General features: G+C 51.4%; 1 protein-coding gene across 5 annotated transcripts in view; it reads right to left on the bottom strand.

Moving 5' to 3' along the window:
- DOT1L (DOT1 like histone lysine methyltransferase) overlaps positions 1-21,285 on the bottom strand; it is a 77,179-nt gene extending 55,894 nt beyond the window's left edge. For 4 of the 5 annotated variants that reach the window (XM_068997241.1, XM_068997245.1, XM_068997243.1 and 1 more), the window contains exons 1-3: positions 21,104-21,285; positions 4,516-4,559; positions 2,010-2,084 (exon numbers count right to left, since the gene is read on the bottom strand). In XM_068997241.1, coding sequence (XP_068853342.1) covers positions 2,010-2,084; positions 4,516-4,559; positions 21,104-21,184 — 200 coding nt within the window. In that variant the 5' untranslated portion in view covers positions 21,185-21,285. Of the gene's footprint in view, positions 1-2,009; positions 2,085-4,515; positions 4,560-18,368; positions 18,449-21,103 lie in introns of those variants that run through there. The other variant, XM_068997242.1, reaches the window with a different exon arrangement.
- Positions 21,286-25,496: the final 4,211 nt, after the last annotated feature.

The raw sequence follows: 25,496 nt of genomic DNA, 5'->3' as shown, positions 1-25,496 counted from the left end.
ATTTAAGAGATCTGTACATTTTTCTCCTTTTTGCTGTCATCTCTCCCAATACTCAGCTCTGAGATAAGCAGATGCTTTTCCAGAAACTCAGTCTGGGACTGAAAATGCAGCCAGAGCCAGGACACAGCCCAAACTATCACCCATCAGGAAAGCCTGGGGATTGCTCCATGGGCTGGCTGGGATTATGGTCAGCCCAGGCAGATGCCTTAATGACACAAACTGAGAGGATTAAATCAATTCATCTCAGGCCAGGAAAGAAAGGATATTCCTGGGAACATCAATTGTTACATAATCAGACCCACAAAGCAGCAGCAAAAACAATACAAGGAGTTACAGGAGTGACATCATAAACCATGGGCATTCCCAAAGCTGGGAAGGGATGGGGGGACCAGGGGACATCAGAAGGGACACTTCAGTCTCTTGTGATCCTCAAGGTCACTACACTGGCCAGGACACCTCTCCCATGAGTTCTGCCCATTCCATTCCAAGCTTCCACCTGCCTGTGCCTGTTTGCACGCTGGGAAAAGCAAGAGGCTGCAACAGGGTTTGTCTGCATTTCCATAACCTGCTGCTTCTCCTTCACATCCTTGGCTCAGCCCATCTGCTGCCAGTGAGTTTTTTGACAATTTTTTTCAAAGGAAGATAAAAGACTGAAAAAAACCCAAAATTCCAGTTCATGACTTCCTTGAAAAGCTGCAGGAAGGTAGTAGGGAGTGACTTTGGGGAACAGAGGGGTTTCACTTTTATTCAGCATTGCTGCCAACCACACCGATGGTCCCCAGTGAAACAAACCCGGTGAGGGTGCCAGAACCACAAAATTACAGCACTGTGAGTAATCTACAAATCCAAACTAATGGATTTTAATGACAAGGGATGCTTGACCCTGATTGCTCCTTTTGAATTTTCCAGGAGAAAGAGAGGGACTAACAAGTCTTGCAATTAAACAATTGAAAATTGAGAGAAGAGGAAGCAATACCTTAAGCAGATCCTGACAGAAGTATCCGGTGCTTGGGAGGTTTAGGTTGGATATTGGGAAAAAGTTCCTCCCCCCAAGGGTGCTGGGCACTGCCCAGGCTCCCCAGGGAATGGTCCCGGCCCCGAGGCTGCCAGAGCTGCAGGAGCGTTTGGACAGCGCTCTCAGGGATGCCCAGGGTGGGGTTGTTGGGGTGTCTGGGCAGGGTCAGGGGCTGCACTGATGATCCCTGTGGGATTCAGCTCAGGATATTCTGTGATTCTACTCAGAGCAATGCAGCTTCATCTGTAAACTTTGTTCTAACAGTTCAGTCATTCTGCAGACTTGGATAAATTCAGTATTTCCCATGAAGGCAACTAAGGAGGTTTCTGTAAGCTGCAGCTTGAGCATTATCCCTTTTCCCAATCTCAGTAGAGCCAAGTCCATGCACAGAACCTCAAACCTTCCACAGACACACCAGTGGCAGGATCTGCCTCTCCCAGCCCAGAGGGGAATGTCCCATAACAGACATTCATTTAGAACAGCTCGTGGCTATGAATTCCCATGTAGCTGAGGCACTTCAGAACCCCTGCAACTGCCCACAACACCCCTGGGAATTTCACCTTTTAAATCAGCCCCCACCCAGCAGGAAGGGGAAGGAGGGGAAGGTGCACCTCCCACTGACAGAGCTCTGCCATGGCCTGTTGTGAACAGGAGTTCCTGGTTACTACAGGAGCAGAAACCTCTGTGCCATTGAGATTCCCACCCTGGCCGCACTCCAAGGGCGCAGATACCGATCATTGTTTCACAGTGAGTAATTCAACGTACAGCAGAGCTGCACTTGAGCTGTGTGGAGTTTCCAATTATGTCCTTAATCCAACTGCCTTTGCCAATGTTGCTGTTACACATTTCCTACCAAAATAACTCCGGCAGAGCCTGAAGCCAGTTCTGAGAGAAAACTTCGGCTGGTAGTGTCTAAGAATAACCAGTTACACACGGGTTCACTACACCCCGTGCTGGCCTGAACTCCTGCTGGGAACAAAAACATTCCTCTCACCTTTTTGTATCATAGTCAATTAAAACATAGTTTTCCATGGCAAGCTTGAGATCTGGGATTTCTTCACAGACCCACCTGGAAGGAGAGAAGAAATAATGATGAGAGGTAGTGCCAATTAAGAGTAATAAGGTCATTTGTCTCAATTCTGGGCTGCTTTACATGAAGAGAGGATACTGCAGCAGCCCTGGGAGCTCACAATACTGCCAGGAATAAGGCAGACATCATGGAAAACTGCAACAGTTCACATTTGTACTGAATAAACAGCAAGATGCCTGTAGACACTGGCAGGAGCATAAAGCTTCAAAATGAGGTGATAAATGTATTCCACGTGTCTAAAATACTCAAAGTCATGGCTGATGTTAATCTAACATAAAATGCAGAAGTGCAGCATTTCCAAAGAATTCTGAGGCTGCAGGAAGCTTTGACAAAGCGAAATGTGGAGAAGACATTTCCCACAGCAGCCCAAAAACCCTGTCACCAACCACTCAGTGCCAGGATATTCTCCTCTGGGGAGTGCCTAAACTGCTCTTAAACCTTTCACACCCAACCAAACCCGATTTTTCAAAGTTCTTTTGATAAAAGACCCCTTTGATACTCTGAATGAACACAGCCCTGTATGTTGTGGCCATCAGAAAGGGAAAGCATGTGCCCACTTGCAGTGCATCCAACAATGGCAGCTCACAGGAGAGAGCTTCACTTGTGGAATGGAGGAAGATTGATTCCCTTTAAAGACAATTTAAAAGCCACAGAAGCTCTGCACACACTTTCCTCCACAAATATCAAATTGGAGAGCACTGTCAGCATCAAAAAATCCCACATCATAGGGTGAATTCCAAGAAGAATTGCAGAATTTCTTCCTCATGAACCTTGCTCCATTCTTCACTATTAAAATGGTGGGGAAAAACATAATAATGACTAAAGAGCCAACAGTTCTGTTCCTTCTGGCTGATTCACACATGGTAAATAACTACACAGGCCAGTGAAAACCAGAACGTGGACATGTATGGCTGACTCTCCTCTGGTATCTCTCATCTCCCCTAAAAGCATCAGGGCTCTCCCTGCAAACTTTCTACTCTTACATCACAGGAACAGGCAGTCAACAGCTGCCTACCAGCAGTTTGATCCCTGTGTCCCTTCCAGCCTGGGATATTCCATGATTCCACTGCCTGATGAGATAAAGGCTTCCTTGCATTCTCTCAGCCACCACTTTCACAACATCACTTTGCACAAGGCAAAGGCATCACAAGAGCTTCTGACACTGAGTTCACTCCAGTCTTGCTTAAAACACAGTTGTGAAACATTATTTGACCCAACTGCTTCCTAAGACAGTTTCCCTTTGCCTCCAGCACAGAAAGCACCAACAGCTTCAGCCACCCCCTCCAGCCCAAGCTGCCTCTGAACCCCTTGGAAAGGGCCTTCTCCAACCCCACTGACAAATGATGCCACAGGATCCCAGGGCACAGGATCTTATCCCCACCAGTCCAGGCAAACTGGCAGCAGCAGTGGCAGTGTTTTGTGGCAGGGTTCTGTAGACAGGAAAGAAACTCCTTTAGGAGAAAGATTTTTAGCTCCAGCCCCATTCCACATCCTCTGCCACCCTTGACCATAGGAAATGCCCTGACTTTGTGCATGTGAGTGATGCTATCAAGCACTTGGCTCTCTCACTTCACACTGGGAGCACACAAGGCTCACTGCTACCTTTTCCTTTGCCATATGTGACCAAATTGTGAGCTCAGGGGGTTCTGCAGGTAAAACACCTCGTACCTCACCTGTATCTGCACCACCCAAGCATTAAAATGTGCTGCAGATACAGCCCTGAGCTGAGCCAAGGGCAGCCTGTAAGGATCTAAAACAGTTAACAAGAACAGCTTTGTAATGGGGATAACTCATCCTCATCCCTCAGGTGTTTGGGGAATTCGTGTAGCATTTATTAAAAGTTGTTCTTTGGCAAGTCCCCCCCTAATCCTGCTGAAATAACAGCAAGTCACGTCCTGACAGCTCGTGTTGGGAAATCCTCTGACTTCCTGCTCCTCACAGTTGTCTTTCACCTTTATCCTCCCATTTTCCCCATGCTGTTCCAACTCCATCAGCAGGATTAAGAGGAATGCTACAGGGAGATCATTGCCAAACAACCCAAATGCTGCAAGATCACAGCAACAGGGGAAACAGAGAGGGTGGGCAGAGGCAAGATCAGGATGTAACACATCAAGCCAAGGATGTTTCCTTAACCATGTTTGTCCACAGCTCAAATACGAACTGCCACAAGTATTAAAGATGAACACTACCACTCATTTTTAACTCCGTTCAAAACAGAATGGAACATGGCAAGATAAAACAAAATCTATTTGGCAGGGAGCTCTGTATTGCAACAAATTCAGCTTAGAAAATAACTCAGAGCTGCTAAATGTTAACTGCTGCCCTCCTGCGTGTCCTGGCTCCAGACACCCCTTCCCAGAGCTGCAGTGAGGCACAGGAAGGGTCCCAGCCAGGCTGCACCAGCACTTACCGAATTGTCTCAATAATTTCATGAGCAGCATCGTGGTGTTTGTCCTGAAATAAAATTTAAAAAAAGACACATCAGGTGCTGTTTGTCAGGAGTTTACAGGAATCACAGTATTTTTAAGGATACAGGTGCCAAGCGTACTGGGAAAGGAGTCTTTGAATTCCACCCATTAAAGCCATCAAAATGAGCCCTGTAAGAAAAATCAAGGCTTAAGGAAATAATTTTTTCAAGTGTTTCTGGTTGACATGAAGGAACTGTTGTTCTCCTTATTTCTTTGTCATTCCCTGCAGTCAGGGACTGCGTGGCTGGGGATGATGTGAGCCAAGCCTTTGGGGATTGTTGGGATGCAGCAGGTACTCGACTGCAAGTTCCCAATGAACAGCTGATTCCCCTGGCCCAGCAGCTGGCACAGGCTCCCAGCTCCAGATGGGCAGAGAGATTCTAGCACAGGGAATGGCTTTCTGAAATAAAGCATCCAATAAACAGTGGGAGTGGATGTCAGAGCAGGAAAAACACCCTCAGAGCACACAGAGAAAGGCCAGGATATGCAGCCCTGCTCATGAACAGAAACCCAAAACACACCAAACCCTTGAGCATCACACATCCACACCAGGGTGAGACACACAGGTTTCCTGATTCCATTTGGGAGTTTAACTCAGGAGCAACAGAAGCACAAGTGGGTTTAGCAAGTTATTACAAATTCATCCTTAAAAAAGCCCTTGGAGCTGCATTTATATGCACCATTCTACCAAAAAAATTCTATTTTAGGGAAGCCACAGGACAAAAAAATTCTATTTTAGGGAAGTCACAGGAGTTCCTTACACACATGGTTGTACCCAGCTTGTGAAGCCTTAGCTACCAGAGTCCATCTGCACAAAGCTGGGGTTATATTTTGACATTTGTTTCTGGAAGTGGCTTTGACCTTTTAATTAGGATTCTCATTTCTAGGGCCTGTCCAGAGTTACAAGTGCAAAGGCTCCCTCAAATCATTTCCCTTGCCTTGTGCTGAAGAAATGTCATTTCTGTAGAGTTATCAGGGGAAATTCTGTATCAAAGGGCAGGGATAGGTAACAAAGCAGAGCACTGGGGGCAGGGGAAGGAAGCGAAGAAACCACTGATGGTTGATGACAGAAAGTGGCTGGATTATCTCATTTTCAGGACATGGAAAGACATGATCTGAGTCAAATGGCAGCATTTTCCATCAGTATCACAGCTTTCCTATTTTCAGGAGGAAACACATTTTCCCCTTGTATAACCAGTTCATGCACTTCGGATCAGCCAGGCCTGCAAACGTTCTCATTCCAAGAAATTTGTACACAGCCCTTTGGATACCTGGTTAAATATCTCAGGACAGACAGACAGGCAAGAATTTCTGAGGTCTGTCATCCTTCCATTGCCTTAAAGGGGCTTATAAACAGGAGGGAAAAGAAATTTTAATAGGGGGAGTTAGTGACAGGACACAGGGAATGGCTTCCCAGTGCCAGAGGACAGGGATAGATGGGATTTGGGGAAGGAATTGTTCCCTGGCAGGGTGGGCAGGCCCTGGCACAGGGTGCCCAGAGCAGCTGGGGCTGCCCCTGGATCCCTGGCAGTGTCCAAGGCCAGGCTGGACATTGGGGCTTGGAGCAGCCTGGGACGGTGGGAGATGGAACCAAGCAATATTTAAGGTCCTTTCCAACCCAAACCAGTCCAGGATCCTGTACTACAGCTATGAGACACATTATTTTACAAGAAAAAGCTCTTCTTTTCAGATGACAAAAGTTAACCCTGAATCTAGAAGTCACATGGAAGACTAAGCTAAGAAAACCAAATCATTCCAGTTAGAGCATGGAGAAGGAAAACCAGCCAACAAGAGTAGCCAGGACACTTGGGATGGAACACACAGAGCCTGGAGCTGAGCATTGCCTTGGCCGCATTTAACAACTCGCTGCTGCCACACGAGCACCCCAAACATCCCAGAACAGATCTGGGGCTGTGTTTCCTCCAGTCTCCTGGGTTGGGACAGCCCAAACCCTACAGAAAACAGCAGCATCCATAAACAGTCTCCCAGGAATGTCAGGTAATTTTTCTGCTAAATCTTGGCCTAGAAACCAGGGAAGCAACCGAACTAAAACCTGCTCCTGCCTCTCAGTGCACAAATAAAAGAGAGTGTGTTCTCTCCTCTTTTCTCTGTGCACTGAAAGGAGGGCACAAGCAGGGAGGAGAACTTCTCTTTCTTCTCATTTCTTATCTGCCAAGTGTAAGAATAACCCCAGACAGCAGCTCATCCATAAACATCCCCCAGAAACGTTCACGTTTCACTCCATGCAGAATTATCCCAGCAGAGCTCCCCTGGGCTGATCCAGCTCTCCCAATAAACTGTGTTCCTGCAGAGTCAGAATTTGCTTTATCAACATAAGCACATTATACTGGAAAACTGAATTCAGGCTCATTCTGCCACAACCATTTCCTAGGAGGAAGTTCCATTCCCCACTGCTGGGGCTGGGCACTGGCAGTGTGAGCAGAGCACATGAGAGACCCCTTGTCCTACAGGCCTTTGTGGAAACACCCCCATAAGTGACAAAAATTGCCTAATTAACAGATTCTTTTGTCATGGGTTAAAAAGTAAAAAAAGTCAATTTAAAAAATAATAATAATAAATCACAATTGACATCTACAACTACAGATCAGCTGATTTAAGTGACTTTGCACAACCTCTTGTGGAAACTCCAGGCAGAAGGGGCCTTTGAGCTTAGTTTGTGACATTAACTAGGAATAATGAAATCCAAACCAGTTCCACATCTGCTGCTGCTGAACTTCCCAGGCTGAAACACTTCCCAAGCTCACTTTGCTCTCTAACAGACTTTGGCTGAGCAGAGAAGCTCCCAAGGTCTCAGTCAAGTCTTGCAAACAAAATCCAGTACGATCTCATGCATTTCTTCAAAGCAGAGCTGGCTGTAGAAGATTGAGGGAAGCAGGGAAACAGATCTGAAGGGAATACAGAGCAGCTTCCCTTTCCTTAGAGAAACTTCCGGCCCCATTTCATCATTAGGGTTGTATGATTTAATCAGAAAAGACACTGAGCAGCAGCAGGCATCACATCTGTGTTCAGGTTACAGCCCTGATGGGGAGTCTGAGGCAACCAAAAGGCAAATGGAATAGAAATCCCCCAAATCCTCACCCAGCTCCAGCCTCTGCCATGGGCCTTCCAAACCCCCCAAATCCCTGCTCCAGCCTCTGCCACGGGCCTTCTAAACCCCTCAGATTCCTGATCCTGCTCCAGCCAACCTCTGCCATCAGCCTTCCAAACTTCCCAGTTCCCTGGCCGTGCTCCAGCCTCTGCCACCAGCATCCCAAGCAGATGCACTGGTTCAGGTGAGCCACACAGCAGAGCTCGGAGCAGCAGCTTTAACCTGGATCCCTCACAGCCCAGGGGATGAACACTGAATCCAGCAGCTTGGGAGGATGGATGGTGATTCCTGATGGCTCTGCTGCAGCACCAGCAGCCTGACCAACCTCACCCTGCTCAGCCAACAGCCAACCCTGCACCCCCAAAGGTGCTCTGAAGCTTCTCCAATTCAGCCATGGCTTTGAGTTTGGGTTTTTTGGCTCAGTTCAGGTGTTTTGTATTATTTTTCCCAGCTGCAGTGCCCATGACTCAGGTTGCAGGCAGGTTGTGCTCGTGTGTCGTGCTGGACTCTGACACCCACAGGGCTTTGGCAGTGGCACCTCCTGGGGAAGAGCCTCCCACAGACTCCATCAATCCTGGAATCCAACGTGCAGAAGCCTTTTGGCCGAGGCTCAAGCAGCCTCTGTGTCCTGTTCCCAGTCACAAGATGATGCCACCATGGTGCTCTCTGTCACAAAGAGCAGCTCCATTCACCCTCCTCGTGCTCCAGGCTGCTCTCCCTCCCTCCTCCCTGCGCTGGAGGGGATGGAGCACACTACGTGCTGCTCCTGGCCTGGATGTACTTTCCAATGTTCCTGTATTTATGTCATCTGAGAGGCCCTTGGAATCTTCTGAGCCACATAAATGGAAGCTTTTCACAATCACCCTTATCTCTTTAATGTGGAAAGTATTTAAAGTAAAGAGTTACAGTCTGCAGTAATTTTTGAGACTGCCCAAAGCTCTTCTCAACAAGTTTTAAACAAACCCAACCTAAACACACATTGAGTTGTTGCAGCCAACCCTCTCCAGCTGAACTTTTCAGAGTTCTGGTCTTCAACCTAAACGCTGAATTTTAAATTGAAACGTGAGTTCCCAGAGAAAGTTCAATAGTTTTTGCCAAGATATTTCATTGGAAAAAGTAACAGAAAGAAAGCAGACACCTTCTCAAAAGTCACTTCAAAGAGAATCCAACATTCGATGGAAAACAGTGGAGCACAGTTCCACAGCCAGCAGGACTCAACAGCTTCATAGTTCTGATTCTTACAACAGGTTTCCTCATCCACATGTTCCTACACCTCCGAGCACAGGAGTTTGGAGCCAGCAGCACCCCCACTGCTGTAACTCTGAGCACACCAGTGCCCCCAGCACACACAGCTCCTGTCCCACAAACACAGGGCTGCGTCCTCCTACAGACACCAACTCCTGTCACCCTTCAGGCCATGGAGGTTGGACCACAGAGCAAATTTTAAGAGTTTAATCTTTCCCTTCACCTCCTCATAAAAAAGACCTTCTGTATCTTGCAGATACAAGAAGCCCTAATAAGTGATTTAAAAGCCAAATAAGACACTGCCCAAAAGCTCCTTCCAAATACGTATGTTGAAGCAATCATTATCCTTTTCTATAATCACACTCTTTTGTTTGTTAACCCAAATTTAAAAATCACCAATATGAGCAGAACTCAGGTGCTGGGCACTGCCCAGGCTCCCCAGGGAATGGTCCCGGCCCCGAGGCTGCCAGAGCTGCAGGAGCGTTTGGACAGCGCTCTCAGGGATGCCCAGGGTGGGGTTGTTGGGGTGTCTGGGCAGGGCCAGGGGCTGCACTGATGATCCTTGAGGGTCCCTTCCACCTGAGGATATTCCAGGACTCAGCAGCACTCACAGCTCTTACTCTGCCAGCGGGGTGAGAAAACTAAAGCAGCCCCAATAGTACACATTATAAATACAGAGACCACGGTGTGCATGACAGGATCAGCAGCAGCCACAGCTCAGTTATCTGTGCACAACTTTGTTCTACAAAGTACCAAATTCCTAATAAAAGCAGCTAAATCAGCCATTTCTACAGAACAGTCTACAAGAGCAAGGTCAGGTATAAATTAGAGTTTGCAACATTTTTGCCACAAGCTAGCTGTTGGAAAGATTTGTAATTCCCCTGAACACAAAGCCCTACACTCCTCCTCCAGGTGTGGCTGCTTTGGTTACATCAATTTTTCAAGTTAACATCCCTTAACATACTTAAATGGCAAGATTTTGATTAATTCTGTGTTCCAGTACCATATCCCAGACTCCTGGATGTGCTTGTACAGGACAGTTATCCCCCAGTGCAACAATCCATAGTCTAAAGTGAATCTATAACCTAAAGGAACAGTTTTAAATGTTCTGATTTCCATCCTCAAACACAAAGAACTTGTTCAGTTAAATTGGGCAGCCAGCACTGCCTGGAGCAAGAAACACCACCCCAGAGCCCTTCCAAATTTACATTTTTTTTTATTTGGGTTCTTCTTATGAAACTGTGCTTAGCCTTGAGGTAAGCCTAAGTTGGAGCTTGGGGGTGAACACCGTGTTCTTGTAAACTTCATCTCACCACATGTCAAGTTAGGCCTCATCCAGACTGGACAGGGCTTGGAGCAACCTGGGATAGTGGAAGGTGTCCATGCCCATGGCAGGGGGTGGCACTGGATGAATTTATGGTCCCTTCCAACCCATATCTGGGATTTCATGATCCTATGAAAGTGGGATCTTTGTGAGATCTGATCGTCTACACAGTAAAAAGGTAGCCCAAAAAGCCTGCAGACCTGAGCAGCAAACAAATGGTTTGAAAACCTGGATAAGTTCTTGCAAGAAAAAAAGGAAATACAGCTCAGGCCCCCTCAATCTTTCACTCTCCCAGCACCACACACAAACCTTTACAACCCCTTATCTCCTGTTCATAGACAGGAACATTTCTGGGCATAGCCCAGACTAAACTGTCCCACACCAAAGCAACCCCTGCCCTTTCAGAGACAGTTCTGACTCACCAGACCACGCTTCCTCCCCCAAAAACAGGCCAGGTGACCAAAGCAGCTCTTCAGAAGTGTGAAAAGCAGCTGTGGTCACGCAGGGGCAGAGCAGGAGGGACAGATCTCCTACAGCTTTCCCCTGTCCACCAGATGTGTGAAAACCAAAGCTGAAACAAGTCAGTTACAAATAAATCAATGGCAACACTTGTGTACCTTTTAATGACCCTGTCTAGATACACTTCCAGCTCTCCAATGTAACACCAGCTCCTCCCAAGTCCTGAACACGGACCCCACTCGTGGATTAACAGAAGCCATTTGGATTTGCCAAATTCTGATCTCCATACGACCCATTTAACTCGCAAAACAAAAGAGGTCAGTCCCACCAGCCCCTGGGTTTAAACAACAGCTTGGTTGCCTGCAGTGGCAGCTCTCTCTCCCCAGGCAGCAGTCCATAAATCCAAAGGAGAGGATGTTACAGCTGCAGACAAGATGGTTAGCAGAGATCAAAAAGATGGATTAGGAAAAGCCAATCAATCTTGCAGAAGGCTGGTGGGACAAGTGCCTCTTTCAAGCCCCTCGCTTCCCTCCATCTGGGAAGGATGATAAGGGTTTCTCTGGACACCAGGAAAGGCAACGTGAGCCACTGCAGCTGCAGCTTCCCTGGCAGCCAGGAAAGAACCAGCATTCTGCGTGGCACACAGATGCCCTCACAAACCAGGGACTTTAGCCTCTCAGAAGCTTGTGTTCCTCCTCCCACAGGGTTAATTTCACTTAACCCACCTAGAGAGACCCACCAGCACAGTCCCCCTGTCCAGAGCACATCCACAGCCAACACAGGAGTCAGTGAAAAGACAAAGCACTTCCAGCTGCTGCAGCAGCCAGGAGCTGCTCAATAAAGGGAGGATCTCGGGCTCCATGTCCTGCCAGCTCTGCCTTCCATCACTTTGCATTTTAAGGAGTTTACCTTGTGTTCAAATGCCAGTTAAACCTTGAGTAAGGGAAAGCCTGCTCCATGCAGTATTCCATACTGGATAGCAAGACTCAGTATTACCAGATTTTATCCCAAATCAAGACTGTGCCATTTTAGCTTCCATAGCAACAACCAAAGCACAAGTTTTCTTTCCAAGAGAGACAAGGACCAAAAGTCTCCTCTGAACCACCCAATTACTGTCATTCCCTTAATCAAGAAAGCACAAGGACATTCACAAGAATACATTTATATTAGAATGTATAAAAAGAGATGTCCTGCAGAGAACACCTTGCGTCCATACTTTTCCTCCCAGTTTCAGGGAAGTAAAGACAAGGGAAGGAAGAGCTCCCAAGACTGCATTTGGAAGTCCATCTCCCACACAGCAGGAGGCAGTTTCAGTAGTTTCTAAGTTACTGTCACACAAAACCAAATGGAAACCATGGTGGTCACCATGGCCTCCTTAACGGCTTCATAAGGACATTTAAATAAAAGAAAAGGTTGGCCCAAGATCCAAAATAAACTAACAAAGGAAATAAGCATTGGAAAAGAAGATCCAAACTGCTCTGGATAATCATTTAGCACCAGGGATTGCACTTCCACTGCCACTAGTAAGACGGGTTTGCCTTTCCACAGAGCAATTCCAACTGTTGCTACGGACACTGCACAGATGTAGGAGGGAATGGTTCCCCTGGTACGTGCAAAGGGGCTGTGTAAATCCATTAACATGCAGTCAGCCTGCAGGAGTGTTGCAGGCACACAGGACAGTCACGGCAGGATGAGCTTCCCCAGCTAAGCCAGACAAAAGAAGTAATTCCACTATGCAAAAAAAAGCCAGTTAAAAATAATGTTTATGTTTGAATATATTGGGGAATGCAATTATTTTGGTAAAACAGCAATTCACTGGTGTGTCCTACTGCCCTCCCAGGCGAGTTTTAGGCAGTGACACACCCTGCCCACACCAGGGCAGTTGGAGGCAGTGGGCAGGTGCTGTGGTGATCCCATGTGCACATGCACAAGAACCCAGGACTGCTTGTTGTGGGACAGAGGGAACTGCTGGGCTTTCACTCCCTGCAGCAGAGGAAGGCAGCCCTGCCACCATTTCACAGACAGTTTAACCCCATCCAGCCACCTGCCCTGTCACCACTTCCCCAAAAGTCACCTCTTGCTTGCACACAGCAAAGGCAGGGGAGGCCTCAGCTAAAACTAAACCTTTGTGGAGTTTTGGCTCAGTTCCCTTCTAACCAGACCAGGTCACAAACACTGTTCCAAGGGTGAGGGCAGCTCAGGCACAAGCGGGCAGAGATGACAAGAGTCATTTCTACCTGCAGATGTTCCAGCTGCAAACCTGCACCTCCCCAGGAACCACAGCCTGTGCTAGCAGGGAAACACCCCACCCGTGGAGGTACAAGAGAGCACAAGACACCTCTGACCACCCACACTGCCAGAAACAAACCTTCACATGGAACCCAAGGGAAGAAATGAACACAGAGTCCCAAAATCCCTGGTGCTGGAAGCAGCCACCGTGTCCTTCTCGAGCCCAGGGTCTTCCCACACCCTCGGTGGGTGCTGGGAGGAAGCTCATGGCACAACCTGAGCCCTGTCTCCTGCAAGGAAAACTGGTGAGACAACAACAGCTTAAAGAACCTCTTTATATTCTGTAAAGATAACTCAGTCTTGGACAGCTCAGAAATTCTGCTCCTACTTAAGATGCATAAATATTCCACATAACAGAAATCAGCAATAAAACCTTGTACTTGTTCTGAAGCTCACTGGGCTCCTAAAGAAAGGTGCTTTGTTAGGTACAAAAAAAACCCAATAGATATGGGTTTTCCTTCAGAAGCTTCAACTTGTGGAGCAGAGCAGTCGTTCAGTGGAGGTTCTGAACAGCAGACATCAACTTCCAGCAACCATTTCCACAAGCTTTTACTTTAAAGACTTATAAATGACCCTACAATATTACAATGTATTCTTCACAGAACACAGAATTACAAATGACTGTTTGCTGTTGTGAGCAGGGATAGAAGCCAAGGTAAGATCCACAAAGACTCCAAGCCCAGCTCCAGAGGGTCAGAGGCCACCCTGAGCCAGCACCTGATCTCCCAGGTCTTGTTGCCAACAGATACGGGAACCAGAGGGAACCACCTGCAACCCACTGGGAATCCAGCTGAGGAATGGAAGAGAAGCCCCAAAAGCTCACAGTTGTTAGAATTTTACAAGTGTCCAATATTAATAATGCTGAGCTCCAAGAAGTAAATGACACATTAATGCCAAGACCTCAGGAAACTGCCCTTTACAGTACACAGAAAATAACAAAGAAACAGTATTAAAACCCATCAATTTTTTACTAAGAAACTTACTCAGAACTTTCTGTAATGTTTGGTTTGGCTAAGTTTTCCAATGTTTCATTTATCTTAGATTTTTCATCCAACACTACAAAGTTCTTTCAGCAAATTTTTAGAAAACTCTCATTCACTCATGAAATGCAACAAACCAAAATACTCTGAACAGGAACTTTTTCGTTATTCACAGATCTGCTCTGATCTACGAAACCATCATTTCCTGCTGTAAAATATACTCACCCTCTTCCTATGCTCTAAAAATAGTCCCTACTTTATTTGATAGCTATAGCAGCATGTGGCCAACTTTTCTATTCAGTTTTATTTCTTGTTCCTCTTCAGAGTTAGTTTTGTCTTTAATAATTACCATGAAAGTAAATATGTTCACAATTCCTAACATTAAACTTTCTTCCTTCTGTGGATCCTTCTGTTAGGAAGGAGAAAATAATTAAAGCAAAAATATGTTGAGACACTTTATGATTATCAGTCTGTGACAAAAGACACTGTAAGGGACAAAACAAACTCACTCCACCTCTGGTCCTTGTGTTGATCATTACAGTGCAAAACTTTAATCAGACAGTTAAAGGTTAACTCAAAGCAGGAAGAAAAAAAAACAAGTCAATGTGAAAGGGGGAAAAGAAAGAAGGAAGAGTACCAAAGTAGACATATGGATGTCTGGGGAGAAGGGTGATTAAATCCCCCATAAATCTCACATACCAAGAGGTAAGATATTTTGCCTAAATTCCCAGAGGCAACACAATTCAGTCCCGTATCTGAGACTTGAAAGGATAATCATCTCCATATATAATAAGGCTGCCACGAAGGACAAGAGCTGGAGCTGCATGTGGGGGCATGGATTTCCCCTGGCACACTGAAAGCTTTCAGTGCTGTGTCCGACTGGAGCTGATGGGTGAATTTTTAGGTAGATAAATTTGAATTGCCCGAGACGGAACTTTGGCTGGGACAGGAACATTAATCCTCACTCATCTGCTGATGAATGAAAGGGGGAAAACGAACAATCTTGGACAGCTACTCTGTCTTTCAACAGTTCCCTTTCAGATAAATCAGTTATATTAAAAAAAATAAATACTAGTGGGGTCTTAAAATGCAAGACAAGAGACCAACTTTCACTTTTCTTACAGAAATACTGGGGAAAAAATGTCTGTTAACTGAACTCATGATTTATCTTGTATCCAGCGGGTCAGAGCTTGGAACAAAAGGAGTCTGAGAACTGAACAAGCACCGATTGTCACTCAGGGCAAGTTCTACTTCAAAGAGTAAAGCCCAGAAGGAAATTGCTCTTCTGTGTTGCCCACGTGCTGCACAATTAACGCCGTAGGGCTCACCTGCCCCCCAAGAGCACATCCCTGAGTCCCCCTGGCACTGGGGAAAAGGGCAGAAAAAAAATGATGTAACTGTGCCAACTCTGTGATCTGCTGGGCAGTAGAGAAACCCAAGTGCTTTTGAAATGACTGAGTCAGTATTTCCCAGTTTTACGCTGCTCTCTCTCCCCATTCCAGGTGGTTTTACAACTGGGGAGGGCAGGCAGAGAGAGAGGTGCTGAGAAATCGGAACTGCGCTGAGTTTTCAAACTTTTCCCTCACCAGAGAAGCTTCTCTAAGTGATTAGTCATCCTCACAAGCATTTCCCAACAAGCTGCATCAACAGCAGCGGGGGGGAAACCCCCCGAACTCAGCCTCGGCTGCCGAATTTCTGGGCGATTACTCAGGGGGTGAGGAGGTTTTTGCCTGGCAAAGGCAGAGCAACAGTTTCCTCCTCTGCCTCCTTTGTAGGGCCGCCTGCCCCGGGCAGGCCCTGACTCACATTTCACGGAGCGGGGCGGGGGGGCCGCCTCTGAAAACACTGCAACATTTTTTTCCAGCCCAGATATTTCCAGCGATCCCGTTCCCAGAGCCGCCCCACACACAGCTCCACAGGCAGCAACGCTCCCAACCGCAGGCAGGATCAGGGGGGCTTCACCTTCCCCCTCCAGCACGGCCTGATCCTAGGGAAAAGCCGGGAGCACGTGCAAAACGTGTTTTCCCCATCAGCTCATCCCACAGGAGAGCAGTGGGGTATGGAATAAGGACGGGATGGATCTGTGGCCGAGGGCAGGATGCACAGGACCACCCTCAGCAGCAGGGCAGCTCCAGCCCCAAGGGGACAATTTAGCTCCTATTTAGGTCCTTCGCAAATTCATCTACAGCACCATTCTATGGCACCCAATGCTCCCACACCTGCCTCGCTGCCTGGGAAGTCAAAGCCAGACATCGCAGAAGCTCTTCCCGGGAAAGCTGAGTGACACGCATAAAAAAAGAGGATTAAACTCTCAGACAAGGTTTGTTATTCATCTCCACTGTTGATCTTTAATTTCAAAGGTGACAATCCCCACGGGGCTGTGATTTTCATTAACACTCCCTGCCCTTGAGGTCTCCCTGCACAGCACATTCCTTTGGTGACAGAATGGTATCAGCTCGATCACGACAGTAGAGAGAGAGAAAAAAAACCAAAACCCACACTCTGCACCCTCCCACCTGTACAAAATCCAGTAGTAAGAAGCTGGTATCCCATTACTCCCAGTAGCAGTCACACACACCTCCAGGTGCAGGGTGATGCTCTGACAACACTCAATTAGAAAATGAGAATTTTCTTGCCATCACAGCTGAGTGGAAAGTCAGCAGCAACGAGGAGGAACACAGACAAATAAATTAATTTTTCAAGCCAGACTTCTCAGCACAGGTGCTTATTTGGAGGTTTAAGCTCCAGCAGCTCAGGGCAGAGGCACCTCACCCTGTAAAGATGTGCACAGCAGCACAACCAGGACTGTCCCCTCCTGGGACAGAGTCAAAGTCTGGAAGAAGAGAATAAAACTGGTAGATGACAAGAAATGGTGTTACCATGTGGTAACTAGGGCAGAAGAAAAATTCTTGGCTGTGAAGGTGGGGAGGCCCTGGCACAGGGTGCCCAGAGCAGCTGTGGCTTCCCCATCCCTGGAAGTGTCCAAGGCCAGGTTGGATGGGGCTTGGAGCAGCCTGAGATAGTGGAACGGGATGGGACTGGATGGGCTTTAAGGTCCCTTCCAAGCCACACCATTCCATGATTCCATGATCCTATACCCGGAGCACAACCCTACTGGGATGCCCAGGGGCTGCAGGAGGAGTTCCCAGGTGCTGTCACAACTCAAGCCCCTGGCCCTTACAAGTCAAAAGGGGGAGAGGGGAACACAACCCACAACAACCTGACTGACACACATGGACGCTTGCAGCCACCTTCCATGGGAATGCCACCCAGCAGGGGACAGAGCACCACAGGCAGATGTCGAATTCTGAAAGTGGAAAGGACTGGCACCCTATGGAACGTGACAGGCAGCAAGTCCTCACAGCCAGCGGGGCAAAGGACGTGGTGCCACAACAGCCCTGCACAAGCAGGCCCTCCCTCAGCACCTGGCTGTGCCTCCTGTCCCCGCTCAGCCCTGACACCGTGATCACTCTGCCAACCCCAGCAGTGCAAGCCTTTGGGAGAGGAGATGAAGGAAGCAGTGTCCTGTCTTTGACAGACTGCAAACAGGCTTTTCCACATTCAACAACTCTTACACTGCAATAGGGTGCAGTCCAGCAAACATCGATTTGGGGGATAGTTATCGGCCTCAGCAGCTCTGAACCTCCTGTTGCTCAGCTCCCTGTGCAAGCAATCCCTCTCTGGTGCCACAGATACATCAGCAGAACCCTGCCAGACCAGACTGTAGGGCTGATCCACCCCACAACACTCCCACCCCTTTCTCCCTCCTGCACACACAACAGCCTGCAACTCTAAGCAGGAATTTGTCAGGAGTTCAAAGTACAACCTGAGACACCTCACAGATCAGGCAGAGCTTATTGTGGTAAAATGAAAAACCTCCGCATTTAAACCTAATCCATATTCAAATTTAACTATAGTAAAAGAGACAAGAGAATGAACCATTTTAAGAAAAATTCTAGGGGAAAAAAACCTAAATATCTGCAAGTCTTAAAACTACACAAGGGGACTTCAACCCTTGTACACTTCAGATCTAAGTAATGAGTTACAAGTTATGCTCAGCAATACTTGAAGTATGACTGAAAATGCCATCCTCCACCAGCAGTAGCCTGTTTAAGACCAGTTAGATCCATTAACTCTGGTCTCTCACCCAAATACTTCCTTTATCCAGGCCTGTATCTTTCCCAGTATCAAAATTAAAATTTTAACACCGTATCCTCGGTCTCTTGACTACCTGGCACAGGCAAAAAGTGGGGCAGGTACGTGGGAGCCGAGGAGTTAACCAGCACACAAAAGAGCACACTCACTTCAGCTCTGATTAAGCGGGGCAGTCACAAAAACAGAGGTCAACATCAGAAAATATTTTGTGAGTCATGAGGAGAGATTACTCACCATGCACTATTCAACTTACTCATCACAGTGTGGCACGGCCAGCACGGCTCACCACGGCTTCATTAGGGCACCGTGGCCTTTCCTTTGAGGCGGCGGAAGGCGGGGGAAGGAGCCGCACTTTCAGTTTTGTGTGGAAGCCAGTGGGAGGCTGGAGCTGCACCACCGCCGCCGCTCTCTCTCCTCCCACGGCCCTAATTAGACTCGGAGGGAAATACATGTTTCACATCAGCCTCCCCGGCTCTTTTAGCATCCCAACAAGCGTCGGGTTGTCAGCCGGGCTATTATCCGGACTCAGCAGTCTGGAGAGACCCCACTTTTCGTATTATACATGAAATAAGCAGCAGCGCAGCAATAAAGAGCCACGGTATTAATTCAGGCGTCCATTAATAGGAGAGACCAGCCTTCTACGCAGCAACACCGACGCCGCTAATTTAAGATGTAGTAAGAGCATAAAAATAGCCAGGTTACTCAAGGCAGGGTTACATCACACCACGGAGCCCGGGCACGCAGCAGGTTCACACTACAGAGCCTCGGATGTTGGGAAAGATGACTCCCTGCCACTGCTGCTGCCCTCACCAAAAATAACCAGCCAGGACCGTGAGCTTCCCTTCCCCTTTCCCTCCAGCTCTCCTCGGAAAACACATCTCACAGCGTACAACAGGAAGCAACCAGAACGCCGCTAAATAAAACTCCTTGAAGCGTGGTGTGCTTTTTCTTTTCCCTGCCCTCAGCTATCCCACCTTGCTTCCTCGGAACCACGAGCGGTGAAACTAAGAAATGTTCTGCTTACGTCAAGGCGAGCCGAGCTCTGCCGGCAGCTCGGGGCCGCGCCAGCGCGGGGAAAGCGCGGCTGCAGTTCAGCAGAGCACGATGTCAGCAGGCCAAGCGCTGCCACGGACACAGGGATTTGTTTGCAGAGCCCCAGGGTTGAGCCGGAGCCGCGGCCAGCGCCGGGGAGTGCGTGTGTGCGGGCACGCCGTGGCCGCCGCTGCGCTCCGCTGCCCGGAGCGCGATGCTGCTCGGCCCCAGGTGAAACGTCCACTCGGGAATTACTGTGGAGAAGCTGGCAATGCCAAGCGGACCGTTTAATGGCAGGATGTTTGGGGTTTGTGGTATTTCTCAGCACACGGGGATCACATCCCCACCACCTCCACCCTCATCCGCAGCATTTCTGATTAACGGAGAAGAAATTCTATTTATTGTGCCATCTTCAAAACCAGCTGCTCAAGTTTTCCCAAATCAACTAAATCCTTACTTCCCATGCTGCAAAACACACGTTTCACCCCTAAAATAAAGGGCGGGGGGTTCGGTTTTTCGGTTTTTAAGCCTGTAGGAATCTTTGTGAACAGACATAAAACCATCCCTCCCTCCCAGATTAATCCCTATCCCGCGTAATCTTTAACCTCCGCTTCACACAACCCGCTCGGGGAGCGGGGTGGGAAGGGGGGGGGAACGGGGACACGAGTTAATATTTGGCGAGGAAAACCGAACCCGGTCATCGCTTGTACTTTCAGTTTCTGACAATTTGAGCAGAGCGCGCGCCCGCCAACACTGACAGAGCTGCCCAAACAGGAAAGGCTGCGTTTAACCAGTGTGTGCTGGGAGACACGCCGGGAACCGCACGCCAGCCTGCATGGAGGATGTTTTGGAAAGGCACGGCTAGAGCAGCAGCCCCGAAAGGCAGGCGGCAGATAGGAGCAGGCAGCAGTCTCCCCCTGCCACGAGCGATATATTCCTAATCGCTCACACACAAGCGATTGCCAAAGCGAGCAACAACATCAGCAGTATCAGCTGCCCCAGCCTGTTCGTCCCAGCGTGTTCTCGCCGGGAAGCGGCTCACGTACAACAGCACAGCCTGGAACGCAGGAATAATCAACAGTGCCTGCGCCAAGTAAACATATAGAGAGAGGTTTTGCCTTTGCAAACTGTGCTCCGAGGGGCTACGGGCAGTTAGGGAGAGAAATTGTTCAAGGGTTGATAGGAAGCCTACACGCATCCAAAAATACCCTTCCCAGAGCCTTTCGCCTCTCGTGGGATTGTCACTAATTTGAACATGGACATTGTTATCAAGGTCACACATCGCTCGCCCGGGCTCGGGAGAAAGTCAGGCAAGTTAAGGAAAAACGCCGCTCGGTAGCTAAGCAAGGACAAGTGACATTTTATTTGGAAGCACGAGGATTGCGGCTGGCTTGAATTCTGCTCGGGATAAATAAAAGGGGAGCTCCAAGGGCACGGCTGGAGGGGAACTGGCAGCAGCCCCACGACACCAGCGCTGCCTCCAGACCCACAACTGCCGCTGGCCACCGTTTATTCCCACTCTGAGGCTGGTCCTGGGGGTCCCCACGACCACCCGAGGCCATCCATAATTTAAGAGCTATTCCCCCATCCAGAATCCCTGGATTCCACCCCGCTCGCAGCAGCAGCACCGGTTATTAACCGGTTACACGAGCCCAGCGCGAGGAAAACACGAAAACTTTTCATTAACCAGTCCTCCTCCTCCCCGCCCTTCGGTTTAGTCAACCAATTATAAAATGAAATAGGGGATTTGACTTCCAAGCGAGCAGCAGCGGCACCCGGGGCCGGGGCTCTGGGGGGGTTCTCGCACGGGGGGCGATCATCCCGATGGATCCCGGGAAGGGCCGGCGCTGAGGGATCGCCCGGCGGGTGCCAGGGCCAGGGCAGGGCCGGGGGCGCTGACAGGGCGCGGGGCAGGTGCGGGGCCGGGCCATACTCACGTAGACGGGCAGCGGCCAGGGGTACACGGCGGGCTCGGCTCCCACGGGCGACTTCAGCCGCAGCTCCAGCCTCTCGCCCATGTCGGCAGCTGGAGGACGAGGCGGCGGCGGCCCCGCACCATGCTAGAGGGGCCGGCCGGGGCGGGGTGCGGCGGCCGGGCCGGGCCGGGGGCGTGGGCGCGGTGCGGCGGGCGGGGGGCGGCGGGAGCGGCGGGGAGGGGCGGCCGGTGCCGGGGGGGCGGCGGGTCCCGTCCCTCCCTCTATTGTCGTTGGCGGCTCGCGGGGCTCTCGGGCGCCGCCGCCATCTTGGGCCGGCGTGAGGCGAAGCACAATGAGGCGCCGGGGCCGGGCCGAGCCGGGCCCGAGCGACGCGACAGACGCGGGGAGGGGGCGGGCGGGGAGAGGGGCGGGCGCGGCCCCGCGGTCCCTCCCCCCTTCCCTTCCCTCCCCTCCCTCCCCCCTGTCCTCAGCTGCCCCCGCACCGCGCGCGCGCGCCCGCGGCCCCCTCGCGCGCGCGCGCCCGCAACCCACTTCCCCCGGCGGCGCGCGCGGGATGCGGGCGGGGGTCGCGCGCGGAGGGGGGGGGGGGAGCGAGCGGCGCGCGCGGGGGGGGGGGCGCGCGGGGACGGGGACCCCGGGACACGGGGAGGTGTGACACGGGGTGACACATGGCACAGGACATGGCACAGGATGGGCTGCGCTGTGACACGGGGGTGACACATGGCACAGGACATGGCACAGGACATGGCACGGCATGGGCTGCGGTGTGACACAGGGGTGACACATGGCACAGGACATGGCACAGGACATGGCACGGGATGGGCTGCGGTGTGACACGGGGTGACACATGGCACAGGACATGGCACAGGACATGGCACGGCATGGGCTGCGGTGTGACACGGGGTGACACATGGCACGGGATGGGCTGCGCTGTGACACGGGGTGACACATGGCACAGGACATGGCACAGGACATGGCACGGCATGGGCTGCGGTGTGACACGGGGGTGACACATGGCACAGGACATGGCACGGGATGGGCTGCGGTGTGACACGGGGTGACACATGGCACAGGACATGGCACAGGACATGGCACGGGATGGGCTGCGGTGTGACACGGGGTGACACATGGCACAGGACATGGCACGGGATAGGCTGCGCTGTGACACAGGGTGACACATGGCACAGGACATGGCACGGGATGGGCTGCGGTGTGACACGGGGTGACACATGGCACAGGACATGGCACAGGACATGGCACGGGATGGGCTGCGGTGTGACACGGGGGTGACACATGGCACAGGACATGGCACGGGATGGGCTGCAGTGTGACACGGGGTGACACATGGCACAGGACATGGCACGGGATGGGCTGCGCTGTGACACGGGGTGACACATGGCACAGGACATGGCACGGGATGGGCTGCGGTGTGACACGGGGTGACACATGGCACAGGACATGGCACAGCATGGGCTGCGGTGTGACACGGGGTGACACATGGCACAGGACATGGCACAGGACATGGCACGGGATGGGCTGCAGTGTGACACGGGGTGACACATGGCACAGGACATGGCACAGGACATGGCACGGGATGGGCTGCAGTGTGACACGGGGTGACACATGGCACAGGACATGGCACGGGATGGGCTGCGCTGTGACACGGGGTGACACATGGCACAGGACATGGCACAGCATGGGCTGCGGTGTGACACGGGGTGACACATGGCACAGGACATGGCACGGGATGGGCTGCAGTGTGACACGGGGTGACACATGGCACAGGACATGGCACGGGATGGGCTGCGGTGTGACATGGGGGTGACACATGGCACAGGACATGGCACGGGATGGGCTGCGGTGTGACACGGGGTGACACATGGCACAGGACATGGCACGGGATGGGCTGCGGTGTGACACGGGGGTGACACATGGCACAGGACATGGCACAGGACATGGCACGGGATGGGCTGCGGTGTGACACGGGGTGACACATGGCACAGGACATGGCACGGGATGGGCTGCGGTGTGACACGGGGGTGACACATGGCACAGGACATGGCACGGGATGGGCTGCGGTGTGACACGGGGTGACACATGGCACAGGACATGGCACGGGATGGGCTGCGCTGTGACACGGGGGTGACACATGGCACAGGACATGGCACGGGATGGGCTGCGCTGTGACACGGGGGTGACACATGGCACAGGACATGGCACGGGATGGGCTGCGGTGTGACACGCTGTGACAGGGATGAGGGTGGCACATGGGAGAAGGACGGACTGCGGTGTGACACGTGTGTGACAAGAGCGAGGGTGGCACACGGGCACAAGACCAGGACAGTGTGACACACGCGTGTGACAGGACCAGGGTGGCACATGGCACATGGGAGCAGTGTCACATGCATTTGATGGGGCGAAGTTGGCACATGGACACAGGAAGGGACCGGCCACATTGTCACACATGCGTGACAAGGCGAGGGTGACACATGGCACATGGGAGCAGGAAGGGCTGTGGTGTGACATGTGTGACAGGGCAAGGGTGGCACATGGGAGCAGAGCAGGTTGTGGCATGACGTGTGACAAGGCTGAGGTTGGTACATGGGCACAGGAGCGGGATGGGCCACGTTGTCACATGTGTGATGGGGAGGGTGGCACATGGGAGCAGGATGGGTTGCAATGTGACACGTGACAAGGCCAAGGGTGGCACATGGCACATGGGAGCGGGATGGGTGACATTGTCACACGTGTGACAGGGCAAGGGTGGGACCCTCTATGTGACAGCACCAGGCTGACATGGGACATTCATGTGGCCTTTCAGGGCTGGGACATTCGCATGATGGTGCAAGGCTGGCACACACGTGTGGCAGCACGGGGCTGTCACACTCATGATGGCACAGGGCTGGCACACCCCTGTGATGTCACAGGGCTATCACACACGTGATGGTGCAGGGCTGGCACATCCGTGTGGTGGCACAGGGCTGGCACACACATGAGAGGACACAGGGCTGTCACACTCGTGATGTCACAGGGCTGTCACACTCGTGTGAGGCCAGGGTGTGCTCACGGGTCACTGGCCCAAGCCCTCAAGCTCACGTGGCTCGTGGTGCAAAGTCTGCACAGAAGTGACGTGTGAGCTTTGCCCGGCGCCACACGGTCACAGTCACGGTCCCTGGGGTGTGTGGCACGTGGGGGACACAGACGGGCACCCCCTTGTACATGGCTGAGTGTGCCAGGCTGTGCAAGGGGCTCCGCACAGCTCCAAGGAGGAGCTTCACTGGTGTGGGGGAGCAGAGCTGAGCCCCGTGTGCAGCAGTGCCCAGGGGGACACGGGGGACACGGGGACGGGGGGACACGGGGACGGGATCCCTCAGCACCGACACCAAGCCCTGGATGCCGAGAGCAGCACCGGGAGCTGCCCTGCTGGCAGCTACAGCCTTACAACACGCTGTAACCTGGGAGTAGGACTGAGTGCAGCCCAGCCGGGCGGGGACAGGACCGGGGAGTGTCCTGGGTGGGGGCTGGGAGCGGTGACACCGTCCTGCATCTCTATAGTGTCCGGTGATGGCTCAGTGACAGCATTTTGCATGTCTATAGGTGCCCGCGGGGCAGAGCGACACCGTTTGCATGTCTATAGGTGCCCAGCTGGGCGATAAAATCAGACCGGAGCTTCTTCCTTCACAGCCTTTTGGGTGATAATTTCCCTCTTCTGGGGACATGAGCATGCCCTGGGGTGCAGGGACATCTGGGGGCCCTGCCACCCTGTCCTGGGGCATGGCGGTATCAGTGTGCCCTGCCCTGGGTTTTGGGGATATCTGGGGACCCTGCCACCTAGCCCTGCAGTCCGAGGGAAGAGCACCCAGCACCACAACAGCATCCACACCGTCCCCCATCACATCCACTCACACCCCACTGCCGGATGGGGCCAAGGGACAGTCACACTGTGCCGGGTGCCAGGTTCCATTTGAGGCTGGAAGAGCAGCTGGGAGCCGGTGTCTGCTGCGGATGAGCATCCCAAGGAGGTGTCCATAGCCCAGCTGGGCATGGGTGAGCCCAGGCTCTGACCTGCAGCCAGGTCCAGCAGAGCCAGATGGCACCTGGAAGGAAATCCCATCCTTTCCCATCAAACTGGGGGTGGAAGTTGTGCTGGGAGCTGCTGCCCTGTGATGCCAGTGTGGGGCTGGGAACTTTTCCCCCTGTGGTTCCTCACTTTCCCAGCCAAAGACAAGTAAACATGGCTCGGGGCAGGATGTGTTTGCCATCTGGCTCTCCTGGCTCTTGTCCCCAGTTTATTAATCCCATCATTCTTTTATTCTGCTGGAGAGGATGTGGGTCAGCTGTGCTGGGGAGGTTGGGGGCCATGGAGCTGAGCTTTGGTGCCCCTGTGTTGGTT

The sequence above is a fragment of the Aphelocoma coerulescens genome, chromosome 28, assembly GCF_041296385.1.
Source record: "Aphelocoma coerulescens isolate FSJ_1873_10779 chromosome 28, UR_Acoe_1.0, whole genome shotgun sequence".
Classification (NCBI taxonomy): Eukaryota; Metazoa; Chordata; class Aves; order Passeriformes; family Corvidae; genus Aphelocoma; species Aphelocoma coerulescens.
Note: the sequence above shows the minus strand (reverse complement) of the source record. Positions and strands in the feature narration are given on the sequence as shown.